The sequence below is a fragment of the Rhinatrema bivittatum genome, chromosome 2 (genome assembly GCF_901001135.1).
Source record: "Rhinatrema bivittatum chromosome 2, aRhiBiv1.1, whole genome shotgun sequence".
In the NCBI taxonomy this organism is placed as follows: Eukaryota; Metazoa; Chordata; class Amphibia; order Gymnophiona; family Rhinatrematidae; genus Rhinatrema; species Rhinatrema bivittatum.
Window position 1 is genome coordinate 120771418 of NC_042616.1, and position 26569 is coordinate 120797986.

Sequence of the window (26569 nt, forward strand, 5' to 3'; positions counted from 1 at the left end):
GCCGGGGTCGAGTGACCTGAGATGCAGTGTGCACGGAACCCTGTTTGGCTGCGCATCCTTGATTCTTACAGAGAGCAGTGCCCTTAAGCTGTTTGAAATTAGATTGAACAACCTGAAAGTGTATGTCTTAGAAAAGAGTGGGGGATAAGAGAGAGTCAAATACCTCAAACTTTTTCCAGTACAAACAAAGCATAGAGCAATAGATACGATAGGATAAAAGGTAAAGAAGACATCCTGAAAACCAGATGCTAGGGGTTACTTCAGGGCTGGCTTGAGAAACACTGTTGTATCGCACCACAAATTATGCCAATAGGGGCTGGAAATTGTCTGGAAACCAGAAAGTTTGATACTGGCACCTGAAATTCGAGTCCTCTGGTACATGAATATATTCAGGCACTTTTCCTTCTTGTGTTGTCCCCAGTGAGGGGAGGAGTAGATGCAGCATGTTGAATCTCTCTCTGTGATTTCCAACATGAAGCCCTGGGATCCTACAAAGCTTCCTTCTTCCATCCAGGATGCTGCAGGTGTAGTTTGAGGACTTGTAGTAAGGAGCACAGTAAGGATGTGCACTGCTCTCTGTAGTTCATCTTACCTACATGCTTGGACTTCCTTTCTAAATGGGATGTGTGAGTTGGATGGGGCAGAGCATGGGCACTGATAGAGGAGCCGACTCCTTCCCAGATAAGGGGGGTGCCCACAACCATGGAGGTGCATTGCCTCCAAAGCAGGGGAGGGGCAGAGGCTGGGGAGTGGGCTGCTAAGCACAATTTAAGGACTGGCCGGCCTGCCCACCAGTCTCTATTTTTTTTTTTTTATGGTTTCTCCCACTTGGCCCACCCCTCTTTGGGGACAAGTTACCTGGTTTTGCTGCAGTATGTCAGGTATGGCACATGGCCGAACAGTTGCAGCATGAAGGTGGCAGCTTTGATCATGTCTTGGGATGCATGGTGAGTACAATGTTCAGAGCTGACTGGGCAGAGAATACAAGTAGTGCTATATTCTTGTTTTTAGCTTGCATCAGTTGTTGAGAATGAGACAAGTTGCCAGTCAAGTTTTTGGCTTTGATCATTGGGGAGCTTGACCTGCTTACCAACCAAATTGTGTTGGCTTTGCTTAATGAGCGAATCCTGACAGACCCAGGACATTGGTGCACTGCAGATTAATTAGACAGTAATGAAGAACCATATTGTAGGCTAACCAGAGGGATGAGGCTTTGACTCTCTTGTATCTCCAGTGGCGATTCATCGCAGTGGCATAACTGTGGAACATTTGTGAGTTGGATTTCATAGGGCGTGGTAACCCCCTGGGGATTTGAGAATATGCCTAGTAAATGATGACAGTAATTTAATTGTCGTGTACAAGTAACCTATGCTATGGCCATATCCATCCAATAAAAGTTGTTGTTTGCAAATTAGTTGGCAGTTATTTATTACCAAATGTAACAAAAGTATTGGGGGGGGGGGGGGGGGGGAGAGTCCAAAGGTGTGGGGGGGGAGGGTAATTAAAGTTGGTGAGAGGAGGCAATTGCACCTGAGGTGGTTGTGTATATTTATAATCTTTATACATTAATATTGGAAACTGCTTTGATTTTTGTTTTTTAATTGTAGCTTGGTACATCAAATAAATAATTGCCAGCCTACAAAATACTAATACCTGACGGAGGTAAGATGAGAAGGAGCATGTAGAGAGGGTGAAGGAGATGATCATGGGTAGGGAAAGGGATATTCAGTTTTCTTTCTCCCTGGCTCTTAAATGTTTTTGTTGGCATTCAGAAATTTCTAAAATATTTCCAACCCTGCAGAAAAGTGTGTGTTGGCTTGTTAATGACATGAAACCAAGCTGAGACAATGGGATTTTCATTTTCAAAACTGAAATAAATTTTATTTTGTGACACGACTAAGTCAACTAATATATTAAGAGCAAAACCCTTTGGAATTGCTTTATGAAATAATGCATTCTTATGCGATCAACACATTCAGCCGGGTATATGTAGTTTCTTTTCTGATTGCATTGATTTGAGACTCCTCTGTGAAACATCAGGGTTTCTCATCAAATGTCTATGATATCCCAGTCTAGAAGCTGTTTTTCTGCTATGGAATGAGAGACCACAAAAATGTAAACAAACTAATCTGTTAGTGTTCAGCATGATGGTTTATAAAACTTTTCAGATTTCAAATCAGCGAGCTTGGGACTTTGTAGACACAAACCATAACACATAGCCTACTAAAACAACTCATCATAAAAGTTAGTGGAATGTAAGCTACTTATGGGCAATATGAATTTTCTGTGCATGAATACTGTGTTAAATGCTCCTGAAATCTAATGATCTAGCTAAAAGAACACGTCACAAATTGAATTTCCATGATTACAAATGGACATACGAGAACAAATTACATTTACAGTTAAATAGAAGACCCATTATTAGATCTTAGTTGTTTAATGATCTATTAGTTCTTTAATATTTATTTAAAATGATTATCTGGGCCCTTCCCAAAGTTCGGGGTGGGGAATAATAGAAACATACATAAAAATAAAACACAAAAACACAACAGTAGATCTATCTCACACAAAGTATTTCAGGCTAAGGCTGTTGTTGCCTACTCTGGTAAGTTAAATGCCTTTCTAAATGAAGTTGTTTTCAGAGTGTTTTTGAATATCTGAGTTTCTGGATATTCCTAAACATTACTGCAGGCCCTGTTGTGCATCTTCTCAAGGTAGGCATGAAGCACTGAAGGCCCTTTATAAAAGCCTTGGTGGGAAATGCTTAGTGCTGTAGATGGGGGCATAAATTTGAAGTATAAATTAGGACATTTGCAACTAGGTCTGCATTTTTAATCTGGTCTTAGTAGTATCCTGTCTGTCTCTAGCATCAGTCTCCAGTAAGAGCAAGCTGTTAACAATGGCTTTTGTTTGGTGGTGTCTGCTCCCGTTTGCTTCTGTGTTCATGTAAACTGCTAATAGTTGGTAGCAGTTCTGTTATGCATTGGCAGGCCGATAGAGTACGGATGTGTTTTTTTAGCAAACGAGGGATCGCGCTAAAAGGAGGGGCTAGGGCAATTGCGCACACCCCTAGTGCCTCCTTGACCCAGCAGAAGTGGCTGTCAGCAGGTTTGGGAAATGGATGCTCATTTTTACGAGGGTCCGTTTTCCTAACCGGTGAACAGCCATGGGTTAGGAAAATGAACGATCGTAAAATTGAACATCCTTTATCCTAACCTAAATCGCTGGCGCACTTTAAAAAAAATGTTTTAACCTTTTTTTACCTTTTGGTTCCAGCTTAATATCGCTACGATATTAAGTCAGAGGATGTACAGAAAAGCAGTATTTTCTGCTTTTCTGTACATTTTTTCAGGCTGCTCAGGAATTAACGCCTGTCCTTGGACAGGTACTAATTTCTGAGCGTAAAATGTGCGGATAGGCCAATGACTAATAGCTTCATCAATATGCATTTAGTTTTGAGGGGGGGGGGGATTGGATGTGCGTTGTGGATGTGCTAAACCCCTTATTGTATAAGGGGTTGTGGACTCGTGTCCAATAGGAGTTAAAAAGGAGTTAAAAAGCCATTGATATTGCCAGAACAGTCTGTTCTGCCAGAACAGTCTGTTCTGCTGATGCCGTCTGCGAATAGGGGCACTGGAGCCAACCACCGTCTATCTCCTCCAGGCCGAGGACATTGATTTCCCTGTCATCGGCTTCAGCACCGGGCAAGGAACAGGCTGAGCATTGAGGGAAGCCAAAGAAACGGCAGCACCTGTCCCCGTTGATGCATGGTGCCTGGCACGATGACACACCGGCTCATGCCATGATGCCCCTGAAGCGACCTGCGGCGAGAAGTGTCAGTCCTTGATTGATGCCAGAGGTCAGCCACAGTCTCCACCAGTCCTAATACAAGTCACCGTTCCACCTCGAGGGTCCAAAGAGGTTCTGACCACCCTTCCTTCCTCCCAGTCGGTGTTGACATCGTCAACATTTGAGAAGGAGCTGGAATGCTTAGTCCAGTTAGCAGTGGACTGGGTGCTGCAGGGCTTCATCCTCGTACTGCTTCAGGAGAAGCTTGACGTGCTCATCGGTGCGTTACCGACCCAGCTGGCGTCAGTTTCTGGGACAGCATTGGTGCCCAGTGTGGCCCCAAGGCCTCCCCCTACTGCTACGGTGGTCGTTGTCAGTTCCTCCTCCGAGGAAGCTCCACAAAGGCTGGCAGAGATGCTGAGGTCTACCGCCCCCATCCAGTTTTACTGGTGCCTGTACCTCTGGATGAAGGCCAAGCACCTAGGGACCCATCCCCTTTTCCTTACAGTGAGGATGAGGAACCTTATCACTACTGGGGAGATGATGCTTTGGAGTTCGAGGGCTGAGAGGGTTTCCTATCAGAGCCTTCTACTCCAGAGGAGCAAAGGAAATCTCTGCCTGAGGACTCTACCTTCACAGGGTTTGTGAGTGTGATAGCTGAAGCCATCCCATTTTAGTTACTAATGGAAGAGGATGTCAGACACAAAATGCTTGAGATCCTCCAGTTCCTGGAGCCTCCTATGGAAATTGTGGCAGTCCTGGTGCACGAGATCCTTAAGGAACTGCTGCTGAGGATATGGGAACACCCCCTCACAGTACCTCCTATTAATAAGAAGGCGGAAGGGGTCTACCTCATCCAGAAGGCTGCCGGATTCAGTAAGCGTCAGCTGCTCCAACAGTCAGTGGTCAGATCTTCCCTCAAGAGGGACAAGTGCTCTCTGACTCATTCCTCAGTACACCCGGAAAGGGACCATAGAGTGATGGATGCTTTTGGGAGGAAGGTATTTCAAGGCACCATGCTCATTTCCCACATGGCTGCCTATCAGCTCTACATGAGCCAATATTCGTGGGACATCTGGAAGCAGGTGCAGGAGGTGGCCGAGCAGCTGCCTCATCATCAGTAGGACACTCTCATATTGCTGGTGCATAAGCGTCTGGAATGTAGGAAACATGAGGTTTGACCAACCTATGATGTTTTCGAAATGACATCGAGAGTCTCTGCAGTGGGAATCGGCGCCCGCAGAATGGCATGGCTATGGGCCTCGAATCTCACCAGAGGAACAGGAATGACTTGCTGATGTGCTGTGTACTCGGGAGAATCTCTTTGGAGAGAGGATGAGGGACACTGTGGCCCAACTTCATGATCATCATGAAACTCTCCAACAGCTCTCCAGACCCCTCATCCTCTTCTAGGAGGCTGGTGAGACAGGGGCCAAGGAAGTCTTTCTTTTGCCAAAGGATGTTCTATCCTCTTCCTTGCTTCCATCCACACCATCAGGGATCTTGTGGCCGTCCCAGGCAGCAGAGAGCCCCCAAGCCCCAGCAGACTCCTCAGTCAACTCCAGAAATAGGTTTTGGCTGGGTTGTAGGGGAGCTTAGGCCAGTCATCCATACCTGGGATATTGGACCCTCTGGTTGGAGGCAGGTTGCGGTTCTTTGTGAACCAGTTGCCCAGTATAACCTTGACCCAGTGGATTCTTTCCATCGTCCATCTGGGGTACCAATTGAATCTTTTGGGTGTCCCACCAAATTGCCCTCTGTGCCCATTTTGGGGGCCGATAGCGCATCAGGAGGCACTACTAGCGGAGCTCTCCTCCCTCTTAACAGCTATGGTGGTTGAGCCTGTACCACCAGGGCAAAGATGGTGGGGATTCTACTCCAGGTACTTCCTGATTCCAAAGAGAACAGGAGGGCTCTGTATTATCCTCGATGTGAGACCCTTGAACAAGTTTCTAAAAAAAAAAAAAGGAGAGGTCAGGATGGTTCCCCGGGCACCTTGAATCCCCTTTTACAAAAAGGGGACTGGCTATGCTCCCTCAATGTAAAGGATGCATACACTTACATCGAGTTCTTCCCCAGTCACAGGAAGTATCCCCGATTTGTGGTGGGAAAACAGCACTTCCAGTACTGGGTGTTGCCGTTCGGGCTAGCATCAACCCTATGGGTCTTCAAAAAATGCCTGGACATGGTGAATGTGCACCTCTGCAGGCTGCGTGTTCATGTTTTCCCTATCTAGATGATTGGCTGGTCAAGAGCACATCTCAGGCAGGGGCCATCAGGTCCATGTGCTTGACCATATAGGTGTTGGAGTTACTAGGGTTCATTCTCAACTACTCAAAGTCCCATCTCAACTCGTCACTTCAGTGGGACTTCATAGGAGGCCTGCTAGATGTGGCTCAGGCCAAGGCCTTCCTGCCTCACCAGAGGGCCATCACCTTGACTACCATCATGGCAGAGATTCAACATTGCCAGCTGGAGGCAGTTTGGCACATGTAAGGATGTTGGACCATATGGCCACAACCATCCATGTCACTCCCTTGGTTCGTTTGCTCATGCAGAGAAGCCCAGTGGACCCTGAGGTAGCAATAGTGCCAGGCCACTCAGAGCTTCCAGGACTGCGTCCAAGTCACCATGTCTCTCTGGAACTCATTGTCCTGGTGGTAGCTACTTTCAAATCTGGAAAAGGGGATCTCTTTTCAAGTCTCCCTTCCCAAATTATCCTAACCATGGGTATGTCCACCCTGGGGAGGTGGGGGGGGGGGGGGGGGGATGGGCTCGGCTCAACACCCAGGGTCTCTGGTCTGCTCAGGAACGCTCTTGTCAAGTCAGCTTCCTGGAGCTTCGGGCGATCAGTTATGTGCTATGGGCTTTCAGAGATCAGCTGACCAATAAAGTTATCCTGATCCAAATTGCCAGCCAGGTAGCCATGTAATATGTTAACAAGCAGGGAGGCACAGAATTGTATCTTTTGTGTAAGGAAGTGGTCCAGATCTGGTCGTGGGATGGTGCTCAGGGCCATGTTCTTGGCCAGGAAGGAGAATGTGGTAGCAGACAGGCTGAGTCGAGCTTTCAGACCCCACAAGTGGTCCTTGGACCGGGGTAGTGAATCGCATATTCCACCTCTGGGGTAGCCTGGACATAGATCTGTTTGTGTCCCCTTGCAACTGGAAGGTGCCTCGGTTTAGCTCCCTGAACAGGTCAGACGACAAACCAGCCTTTGGATGCCTTTGCCTGTTATTGGGGCAAGGGTCTTCTGTACGCGTTTCTTCCAATTCCCTTAGTGGCTATGATTCGCTTGAAGCTTTGTGAGGACAGGGGGACTATGATACTCATTGCCCCTCATTGACTGAGACATGTCTGGTTTCCACTCTTACAGGAGTTGTTCATCTGGAGACTGATAGTCTGGGGACTTCCCCAGATCTCATCTGATCAAGGTAGGCTGCGGCATCCCAACCTCCAGGCCCTGTCGTTGACAGCATGGATGTTGAGAAGTTAATCCTGCAGCTGCTTGATCTTTATCAGGATGTGCCTTGGGTCCTGGTGGCTTCTAGAAAGTCCTATGGGCTGAAGTGGAGAAGGTTTTTGTATGGTGTGAGCAGAAGGCACTAGGATCCATTCTTCTGTCCCAATCAAAAACTGCTTGATTACCTTCACCTGACGGAAGCTGGTTTAAAGACCAACTCCATTAGAGTTTATCTCAGTGCAGTTGGTGCATACCACCAAGGTGTAGATGGTACGCCCATCTCTATACACCCTACATTTGTACGATTCATGCGAGGCCTGCTTCAAATGAAAACCTACCCAAGGCCTCCCGCTGTGTCTTGAGTCCTCAATATGGTGTTGCTCAGCTGATGAAAGCTCCTTTTGTGACCTGAAGTACCTGACCTGGAAGGTCATATTTTTGGTGGTGGGTCACCTCAGCGCACAGGGTCAGTGAGCTCCAGCCTTAGTGACTTATCCACCTTTCCACTAAGTTTTATCATGACAAGGTGGTCTTACGTACATACCCTAAGTTCCTGCTTCCATCTTAACCAGTCCATTGTCCTGCCAACATTCTTTCCCAGGCTCCATTTGCACCAAGGCAAAAGAGCACTGCACAGTTTGACTGCAAGCGAGCCTTAGCCTTCTACCTGGAGCAGACAGAAGCTCATTAACAGTCCACCCAACTTTTTATTTCTTTTGATAGGAATAGTTTGGCCATTACTGTTAACAAACAGACACTATTCAGTAGGCTAGCAGATTGCATCTCCTTCTTTTACGCCCAATCAGGACTGCATCTTGGGGGTCATGTCAAGACTCATTCTGTCAGAGTTATGGCAGCTTTGGTGGCCCACTTGTGAGCAATTCCAGTGGAGGAGATCTGCAAAGCTGCGACGTGGGGTTCTCCCCATACATTTACATCTCACTATTGTCTGGATGGGAATGGCTGATGTGAAATGGGTTCAGCCGGTCTGTCCTTTGGAACCTGTTTGAGGTATCGAACCCAATTCTCCCCACCTAGGGTCCAATGTTTGGGTTCAGGCTGTCTCTCCCCTCTATTACCAACAGCACAGTTGTTGTTATGCCCTTTGGCACCTGGTTAGGTGTCTGTTGGTCCTCTTTTGTATTGGGGAGCAGCCGGTCACTAGGGATTCACCCATGTATGAAGACTACATCCTGCTTGTCCTCAGAGAAAGCAGAGTTCTTACCTGTAACAGGTATTCTCCAAGGGACAGCAAGATGTTCATCCTCCTGAAACCTGCCCGCCATCCCGCAGAGTTTGGTTTCTTCTGCTTTCATTTTCATTATAATTCTATGATACAAGACTAAAGAGGGACCCCGCGTGAATGTGTGGGATAGGGCATGCTGGGCATGCTCTGTGTGTCTATTTCTGCATTGGAGCTCCATCTGATGATGTCACCTATGTGTGAGGACTAACATCCTGCTGCCCTCGGAGAATACCTGTTACAGTTAAGCATCTCTGCTTTATCAATTATATAATCCTGTTCCATTTCTCACATTTTGTTGATGTTTTTCAGAAAGTTTTGTGTTATAATACTGTATAATTGTTGCTATTTCCACTATTTTCTAAATAAAAAGTAATAAAATAAAATAAAACATGTTTTCCTTGAAATCATTTGCCTTCATTGACTGTCAGTAGAATCTATATTTTCAATGTGTGTGTAGATTATGTGCATGGATCGTTTAAGAAAAAAAAAATTGTATAGATATATCTTCACATGCTCCATAACTTCATATATTGTTGAAAATAAATGGGCATTTATTTTCTTAAGCTGTGATTTTTAAAAAAAAATATTTTTCATGGTATGAGAGGAGTTATTCCTGAGCATTGAATGTTCTAAGTAACTTTTTCTTGAATAAAAGTTTGTCTTTCTGTAATTGGAGCTCGCTTTCCTGTAAAGTAGAGTTTTCTAAATTTGTCCTCATGACCCAATGAAGAGTCAGATTTTCAGGATAGCCACAATTGATATACATGTGATAAATTTGCATATATTGGGTCTCCTGTGTATATAAGCAAAGCTTATGCATATTCATTGTGGATATCTCAAAAACCCAATGGTCATGGGATCACAAGGACAGATTTCTGAAGCCCTACTATAGAGGAAGAGATATAGTAGCTAAAAGTCATTATTTTTAAAACTTTGTTGTAGCTCCCTTTCCAGGTAGATATGTTTATATTCCACGAGGATCATGGATATCTTAAGCAGCTGGCTCCCAGCACCGTGAGCTGTTTTATTTTTTTGAGAATACAAAACGTGCTCTGCGGTGAGGTGAAGTTAGCTTTGCTTAAGAGATGTTCCTTCCAAGTTCAGGGATTTCTTTTTATCTTTTATCTGATATGAAATATTAAAGCCCTAGAAAATCAGCATCTTTTTGCATTGTTATTATCTGGCATTATGGCATTTGTAACTAGGTCACTACGGCATTTTCATCCCATTGTTCCTTGTACAGCGGGCTTTGTTTCTCTGCATAACTTTGGCTCTGCCTGTCACTGCTAGCTTGGAAAGAACACACAATTTTCTGTGCTTTACACTCAAGAGCAGAGCAAACTGCTCAAGCCAGTAGAGGGAACTGTTGATTATCGCACAAGCAAAGCAGTAGTCAGTAGCATAATCCAGGAACAGAGTGTGAAAGTTGTTAATGCATTGCATTTATGGTTTGCTTTCATTTTCTTCTTTCTTTCACATCACAAACAAACCAGAAGGGCAGTAGAAGCTTTACACCAATCATTGCTAAATAAGCATTTTGAAACTCATTTTTGTTTGATGGAAAATACATCCTCAATCAAATTTGGAAAATTGCAATTTTATAAATTTTTTGTCGTTTTCCAATAGATCTACAGTCCCCTCGCGCCCTTTTTTTTTTTCTTCATTTTTGTTTTTCACGTCTCCACAAGGACTATCCTGTTGCCACTGGTTCTCCCTTGCCAGTTGAAAGCTGTAAAGAAAGCGTCAGTTTCAAGACCGAACCATTCATTGTTCTTAAATGGGGTTACCAACTGCCCGTAAAAACAGCAGGGACCTGGACCTATGCGTAATGTCTGTAAATGTGTTTGACACCTGTAAATTTCCTGGCGATTAGTAAGCCAGGCTGCATCTCTTTACTACAGGGTGGCCCATGGAAAAGTAGCCCGTCTCCAGGACTAGTTATTGGAGGCAGGCTAGTTTTCCATGGGGCCACCATGTCGCTTTCTATGATAGGTGGAAGCTGGAAAACGATGTGGCTTGGGCCGTAGACAAGTAGCTAAGGTACACGCACTGCCCCTTCAGCAGAGGAGAAGGAAGCTTGGGAGCCCCCTGTCCCCACTGTTCTGCAAAATGGCCGGGGGGGGGGGGGGGGCGCTCTTCTTTCCACTCTGTAGACTCTCTAAGGAAACCCTCAGTAAAATAAATCAATTATCCCTTCCCACCAGACTGTCAGTAAAAATCTTTCTTTGGAATTGGCAACCGTGCTCTTAAACCAGCAGATGCTGACTTTTAAACTACATTTATCTTGTGTTTTATTGGACTTTTATACCCCCACAAAGATACCCCTACACTGGTGAATTGAAAAATTTGGGGGAGGGAGACAGTTCCATTCTGAAATACTGATGATATCTACTAGTGTCCCTATCAACACTTCAGCTAGAATTTGATCCAGAAAGAGTTTATATAACCTTATTTTCCAATATATGTCTACCTTTCTCAAGAAGTGACTCTTGGCTGTAATGAAGCAACTGGGGAGGCTCTTGAAGTGGGAGATGTGGTTTCTGTATACCAAAGGAAAGCTTCTATTCTTATTTAGGCTTATACTGCCTTCATACCCCAAAGGGAACCCAAAGTGGTTTACACATCAAAACATATCCTAGTTTGGCTAGGAGTCTGGGGCTTGTTCGCCACCACCACGGTGTACATTTGTCAAATATATGCAATGACCTATTTCTGCAAGCCATTCAGAAGTTGGACATTAATATGGATACATGAGCCATAGCCATTTGATTTTGGAGGAGAGTGTCATGAGCAGGCAGGATAATTCATACCCTGGCCCGTGCATGACAAGATTCCTGTGGCAGTAGTGACCGAGTCCAGGAGAGGGAAATTGAGATAACAGGAGGCAATAAAGGAATCAGGAAGGTGCCGGTAATGGAGAAAGTTGGCTAGGGCAGCACCTTGCAGCGGATGGCCAAGATGGGAAATGTCAGGCCGAGGGACTGGGGCTTGAAGTGTTGACAGCCGGATATAATTGGGAGGGGCTCTGGTCGACTTGCTGCGTGGCAACCCGCATGGGACCCTTCCAGTGGTAGTGGTGGCGGGTGGTCACAATGCCTTTTGGGGTTCATGGGAGCGAGCACCACGCTATCCACTTGGGTAGTGAAGAATTGGAATTATCTGCACCTGCCTTGTAGTTTAAGAGCAGGAAGAAGTGATGGAAATTGGCACCTAAATTAGACTCCCCTGTTAGGGTCATCTAATAAACAGTTATGGCCATTACATCCAAAAGTTACAGTGATAGGTTTTGTTTGTTTCTGGTTCTTGCACGTTACCTGAGCGGGAGGGGAGGAGCCATTGGTGTGCAGGCTGTCCCAGTTAATGGGTGGCTCCCCAGCATGGATACATGGGTGCCGTGAATAACTGGGTAACCGAAGTACCTATGCGGGTGGCCACCTCATCCCCCCACTATTGACATACTTACCCGGTGTGCAGCGGTGGTCTGGGATCCTCAGCAATGGCATCAACAGCTTGGAGAAGTTGGGATATCCTGGGTGCGGTGTTGTATGCGTACCAGGCGGTTGGCTTTGACATGTGATGGCTTTGACGTGTGGTGAGATCTGTACACGACCCAGTAATGGACCATCTCATTGGTCAGGAGGGACAGCACAGTGACATCATGCTGAGGGCAGGCCTGCGGGGGATTTAAATCATGCCGGCTTCCGCTGCACTGCCTTTCTCCTCGGCCAGGTGAAATGGCAATACCCACTCAACCCACTCTACATGGTAGTTCGGACAAAAATGTTAGGTAGCATGCTAACCTATCATGGTGATGGTGACCAGGAGAGGGAAATTGAGCTAACAGGAGGCAATAATGGAGCAGGAAGGTGCTGGTAAAAGAGAAAGTTTGGGGCCACACTTTGCAGCGGATGGGCAAGACAGGACATGTTAGGCCCGGGGATTGGGGCTTGACATGTCGACAGCTGGATACAATTGGGAGGGACTCTGGTGGGCTTGCCGCATGGGGCCCCTCTGGAGGTGGGGTGGGGGGCGATCAGTCCTGACCCCTGTTGGGGCTTGCGGGAGCAAGACCCCTCATTATCCGTTTGGGCGGTTGAGTATTGAAATTATCGGCACTTGCCCTGTAGTTTAAGAGCAGGAAGAAGTGACCGGACTTTGCGCCTAAATTAGAGTCATCTAAAAAACGCTGCGGCCATTACGTCAAAAAGTTATAGTGTTACGTTTTGTTTGTTTTAGGTTTCTTGGTGGTGTTAACTGTGTGGGAGGGGGAGGGGAGGAGCCATGGGTGTTTGGGCTGCCCCAGCTATGTACCACTACAGCAGAAAATTTAACTGTTAAAATGCTACATTATCTGACTGGAGATAGTCCTCCTCAGAATTCCTTCCAGAATATGGCTTTTGCTCTAATGTAAGCCTAGATATGTAATAAAATGTTCAACTTATTAAAATAAATTGATACTGCTTGCACATATTGAAAGACATTCTTGCAGTATGCCTCAGATTTTTTTCTTTTATCATGTTTGTCGCCTATTATTTTAAATAAATACCTTTTACATTACATTACATACTAGTTAATTTCGTCATTTTCTTTTATCTTTAAAGATATGCCACTTCATGTACGTCGCAGCAGTGATCCTGCATTGATTGGTATATCAACGTCCATAAGTGAATCTAATTTTTCCTCTGAAGAGCCTTCTCGAAAAAACCCCACAAGATGGTCCACAACAGCAGGCTTCCTTAAAAAAAATACCTCTGGAGGTCCTGGCAGCCTTGAGAAAAAGGTAAGGCTCTTTCTTTTTCTGTAACCCTAAACAAAGCAGAATGGACTATTATGCATGTCTTCGTTCTGGAAACACTCAAGTTTATTCCCTATTCCCATTTTGATATCTGTTCCCTTATGGGTATTAGCTATTAACTTTGTGTTGCCATCTAGAGAGTAACAGTAATAGACCACCTAAACCATACATCTTACAGCATATATCGCCTCCACTACCTGGGTGGAATGTCTTAAAGTTGCTCTGGATCCCACTGCAGATCAAAACTGTATAATAGCATTGATGATGAAGCACATAGTCATGAACTTTTTTCATATAGGCTAGGAAAAACTGTTCTCTCATTTTCCTATGGCAACACAAAGCAACCAATGCAAATGTTGCATATGAACGTAAGCGATAACTTCTTGGAGGTAGAGAGAGACTCACAGTGGGAAGCTTTTCCTGCATACCTTCAGCAGATTTCTGCATGAACACGTTGATAACTAAAGAAAGCAGCATGATTCATGTTTCACTGCATTTTAGAACTTGAAAGTACATTATTTTATTGTATTGCTGAACACACTTTTTAAAATTTTTTTCTGTGTCCTACTTTTAACCAATGCAAAACAAAGCCTAGTTTGTACATCATTTGAGACTGTTCATGCTTACAATCTACTACCCAAACCTTTAACAGAAATGCGTTTGTTTTTCTTTTATATATTAAATTTTCAAATAATTCAAAACATTTCAAATTTCAGGAAAAAAAAGGCAGAATTTATTATAACATAATACAGCAAATTGTAATATACATTAAGAGAGGAAATCTTCCACAGCTGTCCTCATGTCAGATGACTACTTTGGATCTAAAAACACATAGTGATGCAGCCCAAATGCAGCCCAAATGTCATAATACAAGATCTTAGTGCCAAAAATGATTAAGTTGTGTTCAATTCTTTCTTGAAACTTAATTTGAAACTTCTTCTCACGCTTGGGGAAAAACAGAATGAACATTTAAGGTCAGATTCCTTTTAAAGTGGCCCTCACCACACAATAGGGTAGCAAATCTGCAGATAAAGGTCTAGAGCCAGAATCAGTTTTCTAACCCTTATTCCCAGAAGAATGCATTTTATTATATACCATCCCAATTTCTCTTTCACTAGGTAAATAAAAAGCTGTAGTGATTGGTGGAAAAGTTTTGTCACCTCAAGCATGTCTTTTAAATAACTTTTAAACATTGTTAGTGGAAATATTACATAGATATGGAAAGCTAATCAATCAAATATTATTGGAACTTAGAACATTCTCAACACTTTCTAACTTATGATGTAATATCATATTACCTTGAATTAATATAGCTACTTTCCCCTGTATTCCAGTGAGCTCAGAGTCTAAAGATGATACATCTCCTGTTATTGTTTCAGCAGATAGCTCACTGGCTTCTATATCTAGCTTGGCCCAACCAAAGCTTCCACCTTGCTAAAAAGAAAAGTAGTACAATGAATGGAGACATTTCAGACATGGTAGCAGCATTACTTGAGTCTTAGAGTAAATTGTAGTTTATTTAGAATCAGATAATTTACTCCTAGCATCTTGCCCTATAGACGAGAACCCAATATGCTAAGGCAACTTCCCTTTAGACAAGTTTCCTGAAAAAGAACCCATGTTCACCTGTGCAAATGACTACAAATAAAGTCAGGCACATATTTGTAGAATATCCACCAATACAAGACCAAGGAATCTGATGGAGTGACATTTGAGCCACAAAACCTTATTGCAGCAAATTGACAGAGGCCTGCATTCCAGCCTCTTCCACAGGCTCAATCATTTTCCACAGAACTCTAGACACTCTTCAGGAACGCTGTCCATGTCAGCCATTAAGCTGATAGCCTCTCCTGTTGACTCCACCCTGCTGGTGAATGACTCACCATTTTCATCACGTCTAGAAGATCCTCCTCTGATGTTGATGGGGGAGACTACCAGGAAATCAAATGTGAAACATGCACCGAAGACCTGCAAGGAGCTTGCTTGGAAAGGCTACAGAATTAAGTGAAAATTGCCAACTTTTTTTGAATTTTGCAGTTTATCTGGCCTGTGGATCCTTGATTCACAGGGTAAGCCAATTGATAAGATAGGACAACCTGGTTCTATGGATTTTGACTCCTTGACCAGTAAGGGGATAATGGAACTCTGGCGATCATTGGTGATCAGAGGAGAAAACCTCTCCTTCCTTTTAATCATCATAATTATAAGAAAACCTGAAAATGTTGAGAAGCACATACAGCAGGTTAGTTGATGCAGCCTCCATCTTGGATCCCCCCTCCACCAATGCTAAGAAATGTTTCCTTTTTCTTTTATTTTTTTTGCGACCTTCAAACTTTAAATGAACATATGCCGTGCATGGGAATCCTTCATTAACAGTCCAAAGCTTCTAACTTATTTCAGTGTCTGGCCATGTTGAAAACATGTGCTCCAAGTGGAACGAGGGCGGGTTCCCCTCTGATTGTAGTGACTGCCCTGGAAAAGTAGAGCTAGTCAGTTCGCTGAGTGGCTCCAGGTTTGATTTTTAGGATAAGCTAGTAGTATCATAGGTTTGCCTTACTGCATGCACGAACATTATAACACATCCTCAGGCCTTTTTTTAAAAGCAGCAGATTAACAGCAGTAGCGTCAATTTCTTATGGTAACTCTCAAAGTAGTCCTATTTGGAGGACAATATTACTGTAACCAACTTTCTTTTCATGACTACTGTCACTGTCGTCTCTTCTCCCATTTCTCTCATTCACATGAGGTCTTGGCCGTTTACGAACTCCACAGTGCCATGTACCCAACCTGCCCTCATACTTTGTGCGCCTGTTGGCTTGCGTTATGTCCACCTCTTGCCCTCTCCATTTCTTCTCCTTGAGTGGAAGGATGCAGTTATCTTCTTTCAACTTTTGGGTGCATGCATACTCCTCCCATCAGTCTCCCTTGCTTGCAGCTTTCCATCAATGATTACACTGACTCAGAGGAATTATTTGCTAGTGCCCAACAGTGGTGGTGATGTGGTAGGGTGGCTCAGGTGAGTAGTGGGTTGAGGCTGGTAGGCCATAAATCAGACGTCACGCCTATCTGTGCATTTCTCCTCTACCGCCAATTCCCCCACTCTGTGCTTTCCACCTGGCTGCTTGGATAGACTTCCTGAACTGATGCGTCCTGCTGCCTCTGTTACTGTGTTTAAATACCATCTAAAGATCTATCTTTCTGATGCTCCTTTTAAAACATAGGCCTGTTTGTCTGCTTTTAAAATCATTAACTAACTTTATTTTTTTTTAATCATTGTCTTGCTTTATGAAATACCCCAAGTCCCTTGTCCTGTATGTTTGTCTTATTAAATTGTAAGCTCTGTTGAGCAGGGACAGTCTTTTTTTAAATTTTTTTTGTTTGTACAGTACTGAGTTTGTCGTGTGGTATTATAGAAATGTTACATAGTAGTAGGCTGTATGTTTGACACCCCTGCTTTAAAGATATTTTATGATGTAGCAAATATACACTGCTTTTAAGCATGCACTTAGATTATGAAATCAAAGAATTAGTAAGGCCTTTTCTTCTATTCTTCAGGTGTTAAGTGATGGTACTTGGGAAAGGGGCACATTCATTGTATGGTGGTGGGTGGAGGTGTTCAGCCTAGTCTGAATGCTGCTTACAAGTTTGTATCATAGTGAATGGATTAGTGTTCTAATTCAGTGAAAAGATTTTGGCAACAGGATTGGGGAAGCAGTTAACAACTCTTTCAGTCTTGAGCTGATGTGCACGGAGCTAGGAGAAGTCTCAGATTCTGCTTTGCAGCAGTAGTAGTCAAGTCTTTGGATTTGCTCTTCAAATTTTGTGAGGTCTGTAGTTTCTCAGCAGAAAGGCATCACTAATGTGCAACAACACTGTGGTACAGATCAACCATTTTTAGTTTATGGAGTGGAGTAGGGAGGAGCAGAACATGGGGAGTAGAGCGAGGAGGGGAAGAGAGCATGTAGGGTGGAGCGAGTAGGCATGGTGCCTACTATAACATACACATACTTCACTCACTCACCCCTTCCCACCTATCTTTAACCCTTCTCCTCACTTTACTTCTTACTGATCTCGTCCCCACAAACCATTCTCTCTCAGATGACCACTCATATCTGTCTCCCCACACACACATACACTCATCCTTACTATACACACCTCCACCTCAACCATCCCTGCACACATAGCCATTCCCCCTTCCCTAGGAGCAACCTCAAGTCAAGGAGATATAAAACTTACTGCTTTGCTGTGCAAATCTAGACTTGTTCAAAATGATCAAGGGGAACAAAATTCTTATGATACTGCTAACCTCTGCAATAAGAGACTATATTTGTAAAAATAAATAAATAAATATATAAATATAAAGTAAAACTTTTTAAACTTCTTTTAGACTTGGATATAAGGAGAATGTATTAAACTAGTGTTCTCAGCCTATGGCTGAGGACTAAGAAATTGTTTGCAGAGATTTGCAAGTGGCTCATAAAAGTGTACTATAAGTAAAATGAATGAAAAGTAAGGGGTAAGGACAAGCCGACCTTGGTATGCTTTTATGCCTTCTGAAACTTAGGAGTTCATGTTATAATATTCCGAAAACTATAATGCATCTCTTGAGAAATCAGAGAGACACCGGGCCAGTGCGCGGATGCTGCATATAATAACATGGTGCTGTACACGGAGCCAAGGGAGGGAATGGCCATGCATCCTTACTGCATGGTCATGCAGCATTGGGCCATCCCTTTTGATCTTGCTTCCTGCACAGCAGGATCCACACCCTGACGCCCCTAAGTTTGAAGCCCCCAATATGGCATCCAGGTGTCACCCAAACCGCTCTGTCCCTCCCTCAGGATCTTCCTGTTCCATCCATTTGGCTTTCCCCTCCTTTGCCTCCCTCATGCTCCTGGCATTACGGCACCAGTGTGTGATGTCATAGCTGCAGTGGTGGTGAGTCATGCACGTGTCGCTGCATCAACATTGGTGCACCACAATGCCACTGCCGCAGTGCCGGGAGCATGAGAGGGACCTGGGACCATGGCTCAACACCCGATGCTGCATTACCACGTGATATGGATACATAGCCAGCCCCCCCACTGGCACTGGGTGTGGCGCTGTGTTGTATGTGGCATCTGCGCACCTGCTTGGTGCTGCTCTAAATCACTCTGAATTCTCAAGAGATGTTTTACACTAAGCAGTGATGACACTGCATTAGGCATCAGCAATATATAGACATTTTTAGTTTGCTGGAAGGGCGCAGAAAGGGAGATAGCTCCCAGAAATGACCCAGGCAGCATGAGCCACCAGTGGGTGTAAAAGAGTGGCAAGGAGCATTAATAACTGGGTCTGTTCCTTCACTCGACTGGCATCAATAGTTGGAAGTGCTGATCCTTCACAGCATTTAGCCATGTGGTCATACTTGCACACTATTGTTAGTGCCCATTCAGAGTATGAGGGATTTGCCTGGGCTCAACTATGACAAGTGGCTCAGAGAAAGAGTGGCTGGCACTCAGATCTTGATTTGGGGTTCCTACAATGTAGAGTTGTGGCTCACCAACATGGCTGGAAAGAACTTGTATGCACCTGCGAGCAGCTGGCCATTTTAAGGCCAAAGCAATTCACAAGGTCAGGGGCTTTCAGGGACAAATACTTTAGAGGCATGCTGGCGATTCAAGAAAGGGGGATGCTTGATGCAATATTGCAAGTACAAGCACATCGGCAACACTTGCACTACAGATCACCCAGCCACCAGAATCCCCAAGAAGTGTTATAGTGGAAGAGGCAAATAACGCATTCGATAGAGCTCCAACCCCAGTGCAGTGGCCCTTACTGGAGAGGAGTTTAAGTTTCTATCCAGATCGTCGAACCACCACTGCACTGCCGAATGACTACAAGAAGGGCTTTAGAATACCCTACCAGGGTTCTTCCGTCACCGCCCCATGCAGAAATGTACCTTCTGTGACCTGGTTTGCTCCTGTAGTCAGGGAAAAGTTGATAGCTGAGCTGAGCATAGGTAGGATAGCATCCACCTTTTCCTGGTATGGTGGTTTTCTCCCCTTGCGGTGGTGCCGAAGAAAGAGTGGGGCAAGTATAGGTTGATTCACAACTTATCTTACCCTGGTGGCATATCTGTCAATGATTTCATCCCTGAAGAGTCATGCAGGGTGCTGTACGTGTTGTTTGACTATGATTTGGACCTTCTTAGGGAGTGCGAAGAAGATGTCCTCATGGCAAAGGCCGACATAGTCTGCCTTCTGGCTCCTCCCCGAGCACCAAGACAGCTTCCCTTTGCTAGGTTTTTCATTTGACAGAGTGTATTGCATGTCGATGGGGTGCCTCATCTCATGTGCTTATTTCGAGCCCTTCAGCACCCTTCTACACTGGAAACTGTTTTGGTGCATGAGTTTGATTAATGTAGTTCATTACTTGAATGATTTTCTGCTTGTCGGTCCCGCAGCTTGAGTGAGTCCTTGGTGCTTTTCAAGAGCACCAAGCACACACTCAAGCTGCGGAAGTTGGCAGCATGCGCTGAGGTTACTAGGACTTTATTGTAATGTCTGTACAACAAAGCTGTGGCCTATTTTACATCAAGTCCTTGTCTCAGCTGTTGTGTAAGGTGTCCCAAATGCACATGGTCTTTACCCTCCACCCCATTGCAACAAACTGGTCGTAGCTGCACAGGTTATATTCTGTAGTAGATCCTGGTGATTTTGTCAAAACAGTCCCAAGCAGGAAAACGTTGGTAACTCTTGCCTTAGTCTACAGAAGGACCAAATCTTGGACTAAGAAATTTTGTGGTTTTCCTTGTTGTAATTGATAGATAAATAGCAGAATAAATGTAAAGAAAGTAAGGCAGACAAAGAATGGGAGAGAGAAACAGGTATTTTGTTCTTGAGAGTTAATTTGCTACCCTTGTGGCTAGTTAGAGGAGGAGTGGCAGTGTCTGTTAGACAAACATACTGTGGTCCAAACATCATTTCAGTCATGTCTTCCTTTAAATTCACATCATTGGATAGGAGGGCAGTCCTATCAGTCAAGCTTAATTTTACTCATGCAAAGTATTAGATCCTTTGCATTTTTTCTTAATATATTACATTGTCTGAGAGAGAGTGCATGAGCTCAGTAGATTTAGATGGGGAGTAGACCCTGATGCTGTATTTTTGATACCTTTACAAACTGGCAACATCTGCTCTATTTGTATTACCCATGCTGGCTTTTTAGATGTAAAAACATTTCATTACACTCTGAATATAATCTGCATTCTTTGACATTGAATATCTTTAAAAGCAGTAGGATCAGCTGCATTGCAAAATATTCATTAAATACAGCTGACCAGAGTAATTGCTTCTTTGTAGAAGCTTTTGATTTTCAGTAGGAAACATCAGGGATTCTATAAATTGAACCTGATTTATTTTGTGAATTCATGAACTTAAGATGAAATACAGCAGTAATTTTGAGGTATGACTTTATCTTCCTTTGCTTATGAATATAGTCTGATGCAAAATAAATTGGTTCCTCCCTATGGGATGCCAAGACAGTTCCTGAAAACTGTAGGAATATAGATTAGTCGGGAGTAGGTAATGCTTATCTCTCATGTTTACTCAGAAGAAGTTCATATATTTTTTCCTTCAAACACTAGGTCTTCCTTGATGTTGCTATTTCTTGTTTGAAAATCTGTTGGTTATTTTTAAAAAGTCAATTCAATAAACTTTCTTACAGCAATACAATTTTATACCAAAAGGGCAGAGAACAGACTGAAGAAATGCTGCCTCCCTCAGTTTACTTATATCAATTTAATCCTTCAAGCCTGAGCTGAGTGAAAAGCAAAGAAGAAGGGTGGTCTCCTTTTGTTGGATATTGTAACTGTTGATATTCTTGGAGCTGCCATATTAGCTAGTTATTTTATATACCGTCATTCCAAATAAAGATCACAGTGGTTTACAACATAACATATAATGGCATGACTTAATGACTAAATGTAATCATATAACATACATAATATACATAGGCATGAACATTAACAATGTAATCAACGGGCTGATACAGTAAGGAGCGGTAGGGAGAGCTGCGTTAGTGCCGGGCGCACCCGCGGTTGCCGCACGCACAGTCCAGCTCACCTACCGCTCGATACTGTATTTAAATAGCTTGCAAATGCAAGCTGCGTCTAAGAAGCGTCCGTGAAGCGTTAGGCCCGTGCAGCCCATTTTACTGTATAGAGTGCTATACAGTTTCCTGGGTGTGCTGGCCTAACGCTTCACTGACACGCTGGTATCTGTCATTTCAAATGTCATTTGAAATGACAGGTACCAGGAAGTGGACGGTTCTCCTACGCTTGGGATTTCCAGTCCTCTCTCCTCTCCTCCCGAAGCAAGCAACGAAAGTGGAAAAAACGGAAAAAAAAAAAAAAGCGGGAAAAAAAAAGTAGCAAGGGAGAGAGGACGGGCAATCCTACGCTCGGGATTGTCCATCCTCTCTCCCCTCCTCCTGAAGCAAGGCGTGAAAAGCAGCCTTGCTTTTCGGGAGGAGGGGAGAGAGGACTGGCAGTGAAAAGCAACGAAGCGACTTACTTTTTTTGCTGCCCCCCTCTGGAGACTGACATCGGCGACGAGGGACCGCGGCCTCCCTCCCCTGCCTCCAGCTGCCCGCGAAGATAGACGCATTGCACGGGCGAAAGCAGCCCCTGTGCGTGCAATTGGCCGCTCAAGACGTGACGTCACATGCCGTGACGCCAAACGTCGTGACATCACATCTTGAGCGACCCAATTGCACGCACAGGGGCCGCTTTCGCCAGTGCGATGCATCTATCTTCGCAGGCTGCTGGAGGCAGGGGAGCCACCATTAGAGGGCTACTCTACCAACTGCTCTTAGGGGTACATTTTATAAAAAACACGAGCGCATACTTTTGTTCGCACACCAGGCGCAAACAAATGTACAACGGATTTTATAAGATACGCACGTAGCCGTGCGTATCTTATAAAATCTGAGGTCGGCGTGTGCAAGGAGGTGCGCCTTGCGTGCGCCAAGCCCTGTGCGCGCTGCCCGTTCCCTCCGAGGCCGCCCCACCTTCCAATCCCTTCCTCTACCTAACCCACCCCCCAGCCCTATCTACACCCCCCCATTTTTATTCCCAAAGTTACGCCTGCTTGGGCCGGCTGCCGGCGCACCAGGTTCCAGTCTGGAGGCTGTGGCCATGCCCCTCGGAATGCCCCCGGGCCGGAACCATGCCCCCAGAATGCCCCCAGGATGATGCACCGCCGGGACATGTCTCTCGACATGCCCCTGACAAGCCCCCCCCAGGAAAGCCCCAAAACTTACGCGCGTCCTGGGGCTTGCGCGCGCCGCCGAGCCTATGCAAAATAGGCTCGGCGCGTGCAGGGGGGAGGTTGGGGTAGGTTTTCGGGGGTTACGCGCGTAACTCTTTGAAAATCTACCCCTTAGTCTTTAGCAGAGGTTGAACTTCAGTCTTCAAGGCAACAGATGCTATCAGTTCCAATGTATCAAAGCCTGCCATCATTTTTTTCAATGCCTCATGGATTTTTCTGTCCAATACCACCTCCAAAAACTGTTGATGCCAATAACTCTTGGGAGCAAGAGGAAAGGCCACCTCTTCTTGGGTAATTTGAGGAAGACCCAGTGGCTGATATCTGGACTCATGGGCAACCTGTGATATTTCACAAGGGATATGCGAGGTTGAGATGGACACTCTACAGGAATGCTTTGGGAGATTTTCTGCAATGGCCAGAATTTCCCTGCTTTCAGCATAATGTACCAATGCAGACCAGTGCCAATGCTTCTTGGCCTTCACATGATACATGTCATTGGGGTAGTTTGATGCCAGAACTGAAGAAGCAAAATCTTTTGCTTTCTTCAGGTGGGAGAAGCTGGATGATAGCTCTTATAGGTACTCAATGTTAGAGTATCAATTCTCTGCTCCATCGATGTTGATTGACCACTAGAAATCAGTGCAGCTCCCAAAATCTTTGATGCCAGTTGTCCAGACTTAACTCTCCCGAAGAGTTTTGCATCGGCTCTTGATAGAAATGGGGTCCTCTAGGAGTCTTCTTCCATCAATGTAACACCTGAGATGTCATGGTCCTCCCCCATGAAAAGCCTCTGTCATGGGGATCTGTGATAAAACCTGATGCTTTTGCATCAGAGCCACTGGCCTTCTTCAGCTTCTGGGACATTGGCTGAAAAACAGTGTAGGAAAATCAAATGGCTCAATTTTACTAAAAAATTGAGAGCTCGCTGCTATTTCTGAACATTTAAGCAGAGCCCTGAGAGGCTGAACATGAGGCTTCACAGTTTTTACCCCTGAGGAAAGTGTGGGGAGACATAGAAATGTTGTCAATGTTGGGTCGGGTCTTGATTTGATCACTGATGGTCATCTATTTGATTAGAGTTTCTTTTCTTGTACAATATTTTTTGAAATATGCTTTAACAGATAAGTAGAAAAAACTGCTCTAAAAGATGCTTGAAGTTTATTATAAATTTGTTTTCTAAAAGATAAGCTATTTTCATAAAATAAACATTGAAGGTTATTATGTGAAATGTTTTGAAAGGTTGGGAATTGATAGATGACATTACCTGCAGTATTTTTCAAATGAGTTTATAACCCATTGTGGGCAAGAAACTGTGGATTAATTCTCTAAAGCATGTTTAGGATCTGACATCATTTCCCCAAAATATTTTTCTTTTGATTGTGTGTATCTTGTTTTTTGTGCTTGGGCATTTTAGGTATGATTATATCACATGTGCTACATTGCTTATGGTTTCTTTGATGAAAAACTTGATTTTACTAAAACCTAGACTGCTATACTGATATCAGTGCCCAAGACATGGGCACTGATATCAGTAAGAAAACTTGAAAAGTGATCTCAAAATCTATCTATTTAAACAGAGGGATGGGAATCTGAGGACTGGGAGGAATCACATGGAAAAATATAGAAAAAATTAAAGAATCAAGAAAGAGAGCGCGGAGAATTAAACAAAAGAGCTTTGCAGAAAATCAAGTCCAGCTCTACTAAGAACTAAGGGGGTCCCATGATGCAATTTGAGCTGCATATACATTGAGTATGTATAGGGACCTTCATTTTCAGTTTTTATATTTTTTCCCAGAATGTATTAGTGTATATCCCAACAAAAACAAATATTTACCTGGAAAACTGATGGGTCAGTTTATTGCACTGATTTCTCCCATTTTTTGCACTCATTGTAATAAACACTGATACTTCCTGGACAAAATAAAATACAAACTGACAGCAATGGTCCCTAAGTATGTAGTAGGAGCATGCAATACAAGCATGCCAATAATGTCTAGAAGTTCTTATACAACCTTCCTGACTGGGCTCTGTCGAATGATGTCAGCTACATGTAAGGACGTCAAATCCTTCTTTGCCTCGAGAAAACAGAAATCATATTAACAAAGATCCTAGAGTGATCTTGATTAGATCCCTAAAGGGATTGGGCTTAAGTTTACCTATGGTTTTATTTAAAGCTCGACTTCTGGTGCAGTATGCTACAGCCAGGTTTATTACTGGTAATTGTATGGGTGAGAGGATTACCTCCAAAGCTGAAAGGAATTGTATTTGTTTGCAATTCAGCAACACACTCAGTTGAAACTTTTGCCATTTATTTAGATTCATGGAGCATATCCTTCAGGTTTATGTGAATCCTTGAATAGCTTTGCCACATCACACGCTGTTCCATTATTTTGAGAGTTTAGGTTACAAGAAGCCTGCTCCAAGGCCCCATTGTTATGGCACATATTATGTAAAGAGATGCGAGATGAAATGGCCTATCTGATTTATAGGAAAAAGGTGAAAGCATTGCTTTCTAATCAATTCTTTTCAATATGGTTTTAAGTTAACTGACTTATTTTCTCTTTCTGTAGATTTCATGTACTAAGAGTAAAATACTATGAATGTTAGATGTTATGGATGTTGAACTATAATTAGGGGCTTTTGTTTTCAGATTTTATTTTACCTGGCAATTTCAATGTGACGGTAAAACAAATCAGTGGGAAAAAAATTGCTTTGTTATAGCAGGAAAATAAATCAGTGGAAAAGTCATTTTTCCACTGATATTTTTTTTTATCGTCACATTGAAATCCCCAGGGAAATTAAATAAAAACTGAAAACAGAAGTCTCTAACTATAATCCACATTGATCAATAAGAAATATAAGAAATGCCATACTGGATCAGACCAAAGGTCCATCAGTCCCAGCATCCTGTCTCTGATCGTAGCTAATCCAGGTCAAAAGTACCTGGCAGGATCACAAAGAAAAAATATCCTTCTTGCTCAAAATCTGGGATAAGCAATGGGTTTTCTTTGTCTACATGGTTAATAAAGCTTTATCGATTTTTCCTCCAGGAATTTGTCTAGACCCTTTTCAACCCAGCTACACTAACTACATTCACCACATTATCTGGCAACAAATTCCTCAATTTCATTTTGTGCAGAGTGAAAAAATACTTTTTCTGGTTTCCTTTAAATGTGCTACCTATTACCTTCATGGAACATCCCCTAATTCTACTACTGTTTGAAAGGGGGAAAGAACTGTCCTTGGTTTACCCATTCTATTCAATTCAAGATTTTAAACACTTTTATTTTATCCTCTTAGCTCTCTGTTCTCCAGGCTGAATCTCCTTAATCTTTTCTGCCTTTCCTCATAGGGGAGCCCTTCAGTTCCTTTTAACATTTTGGTCTCTCTTCTCAGTACCTTTTTTTAAGTTTTCACGTATCCGATTTGAGAAGGGTGATCAGGGTTTAGTCACACTATCAATCTATTCAGAGGCTTTATATACACTGTTTTATTTTACATTCCTTTCCTAATAGTACCTAACATTCTATTTGCTTTTTTTGACCGCCACCGCACACTTGGGCAGAGGATTTCAAAGTATTATCCAGAATGATTCCAAGATCTTTTTTCTGGGTGGTAACACCCAACATGGAACACCACAACATGCACCTGTAGTTTGGTTTATTCTTCCCTATGTGCATCATTTTGCACTTGTCCCCATTCAATTTTATCTTCCATTTTTACATTTAATCCACCAGCCTCGCAACATCCTCTTGCAATTTCTTACAGTCCGCTCATGATGTAACAACTTTGAATAATTTTGTGTCATCTGCAAATTGGATTATCTCACTCTTCACTCCCTTTTCAAAATAATTTATATTCTAAATATATTAAATGGCACCTGGCCCAGTACAGATGCCTGGGGCATTCCATTATTTTATTTTTTTTTCATTGAAAGAAATGATCATTCAGTCCTAAGCTCTGTT

The 26569-nt window shown here is 43.6% G+C and overlaps 1 protein-coding gene across 1 annotated transcript in view; it reads left to right on the forward strand.

Annotated features, from left to right (window-relative positions):
- The window catches only part of PARD3 (par-3 family cell polarity regulator), a 1467145-nt gene that overhangs the window by 564057 nt on the left and 876519 nt on the right, over positions 1-26569 (forward strand). The window contains 1 exon segment of the mRNA XM_029588581.1: positions 13100-13278. Coding sequence (XP_029444441.1) covers positions 13100-13278 — 179 coding nt within the window.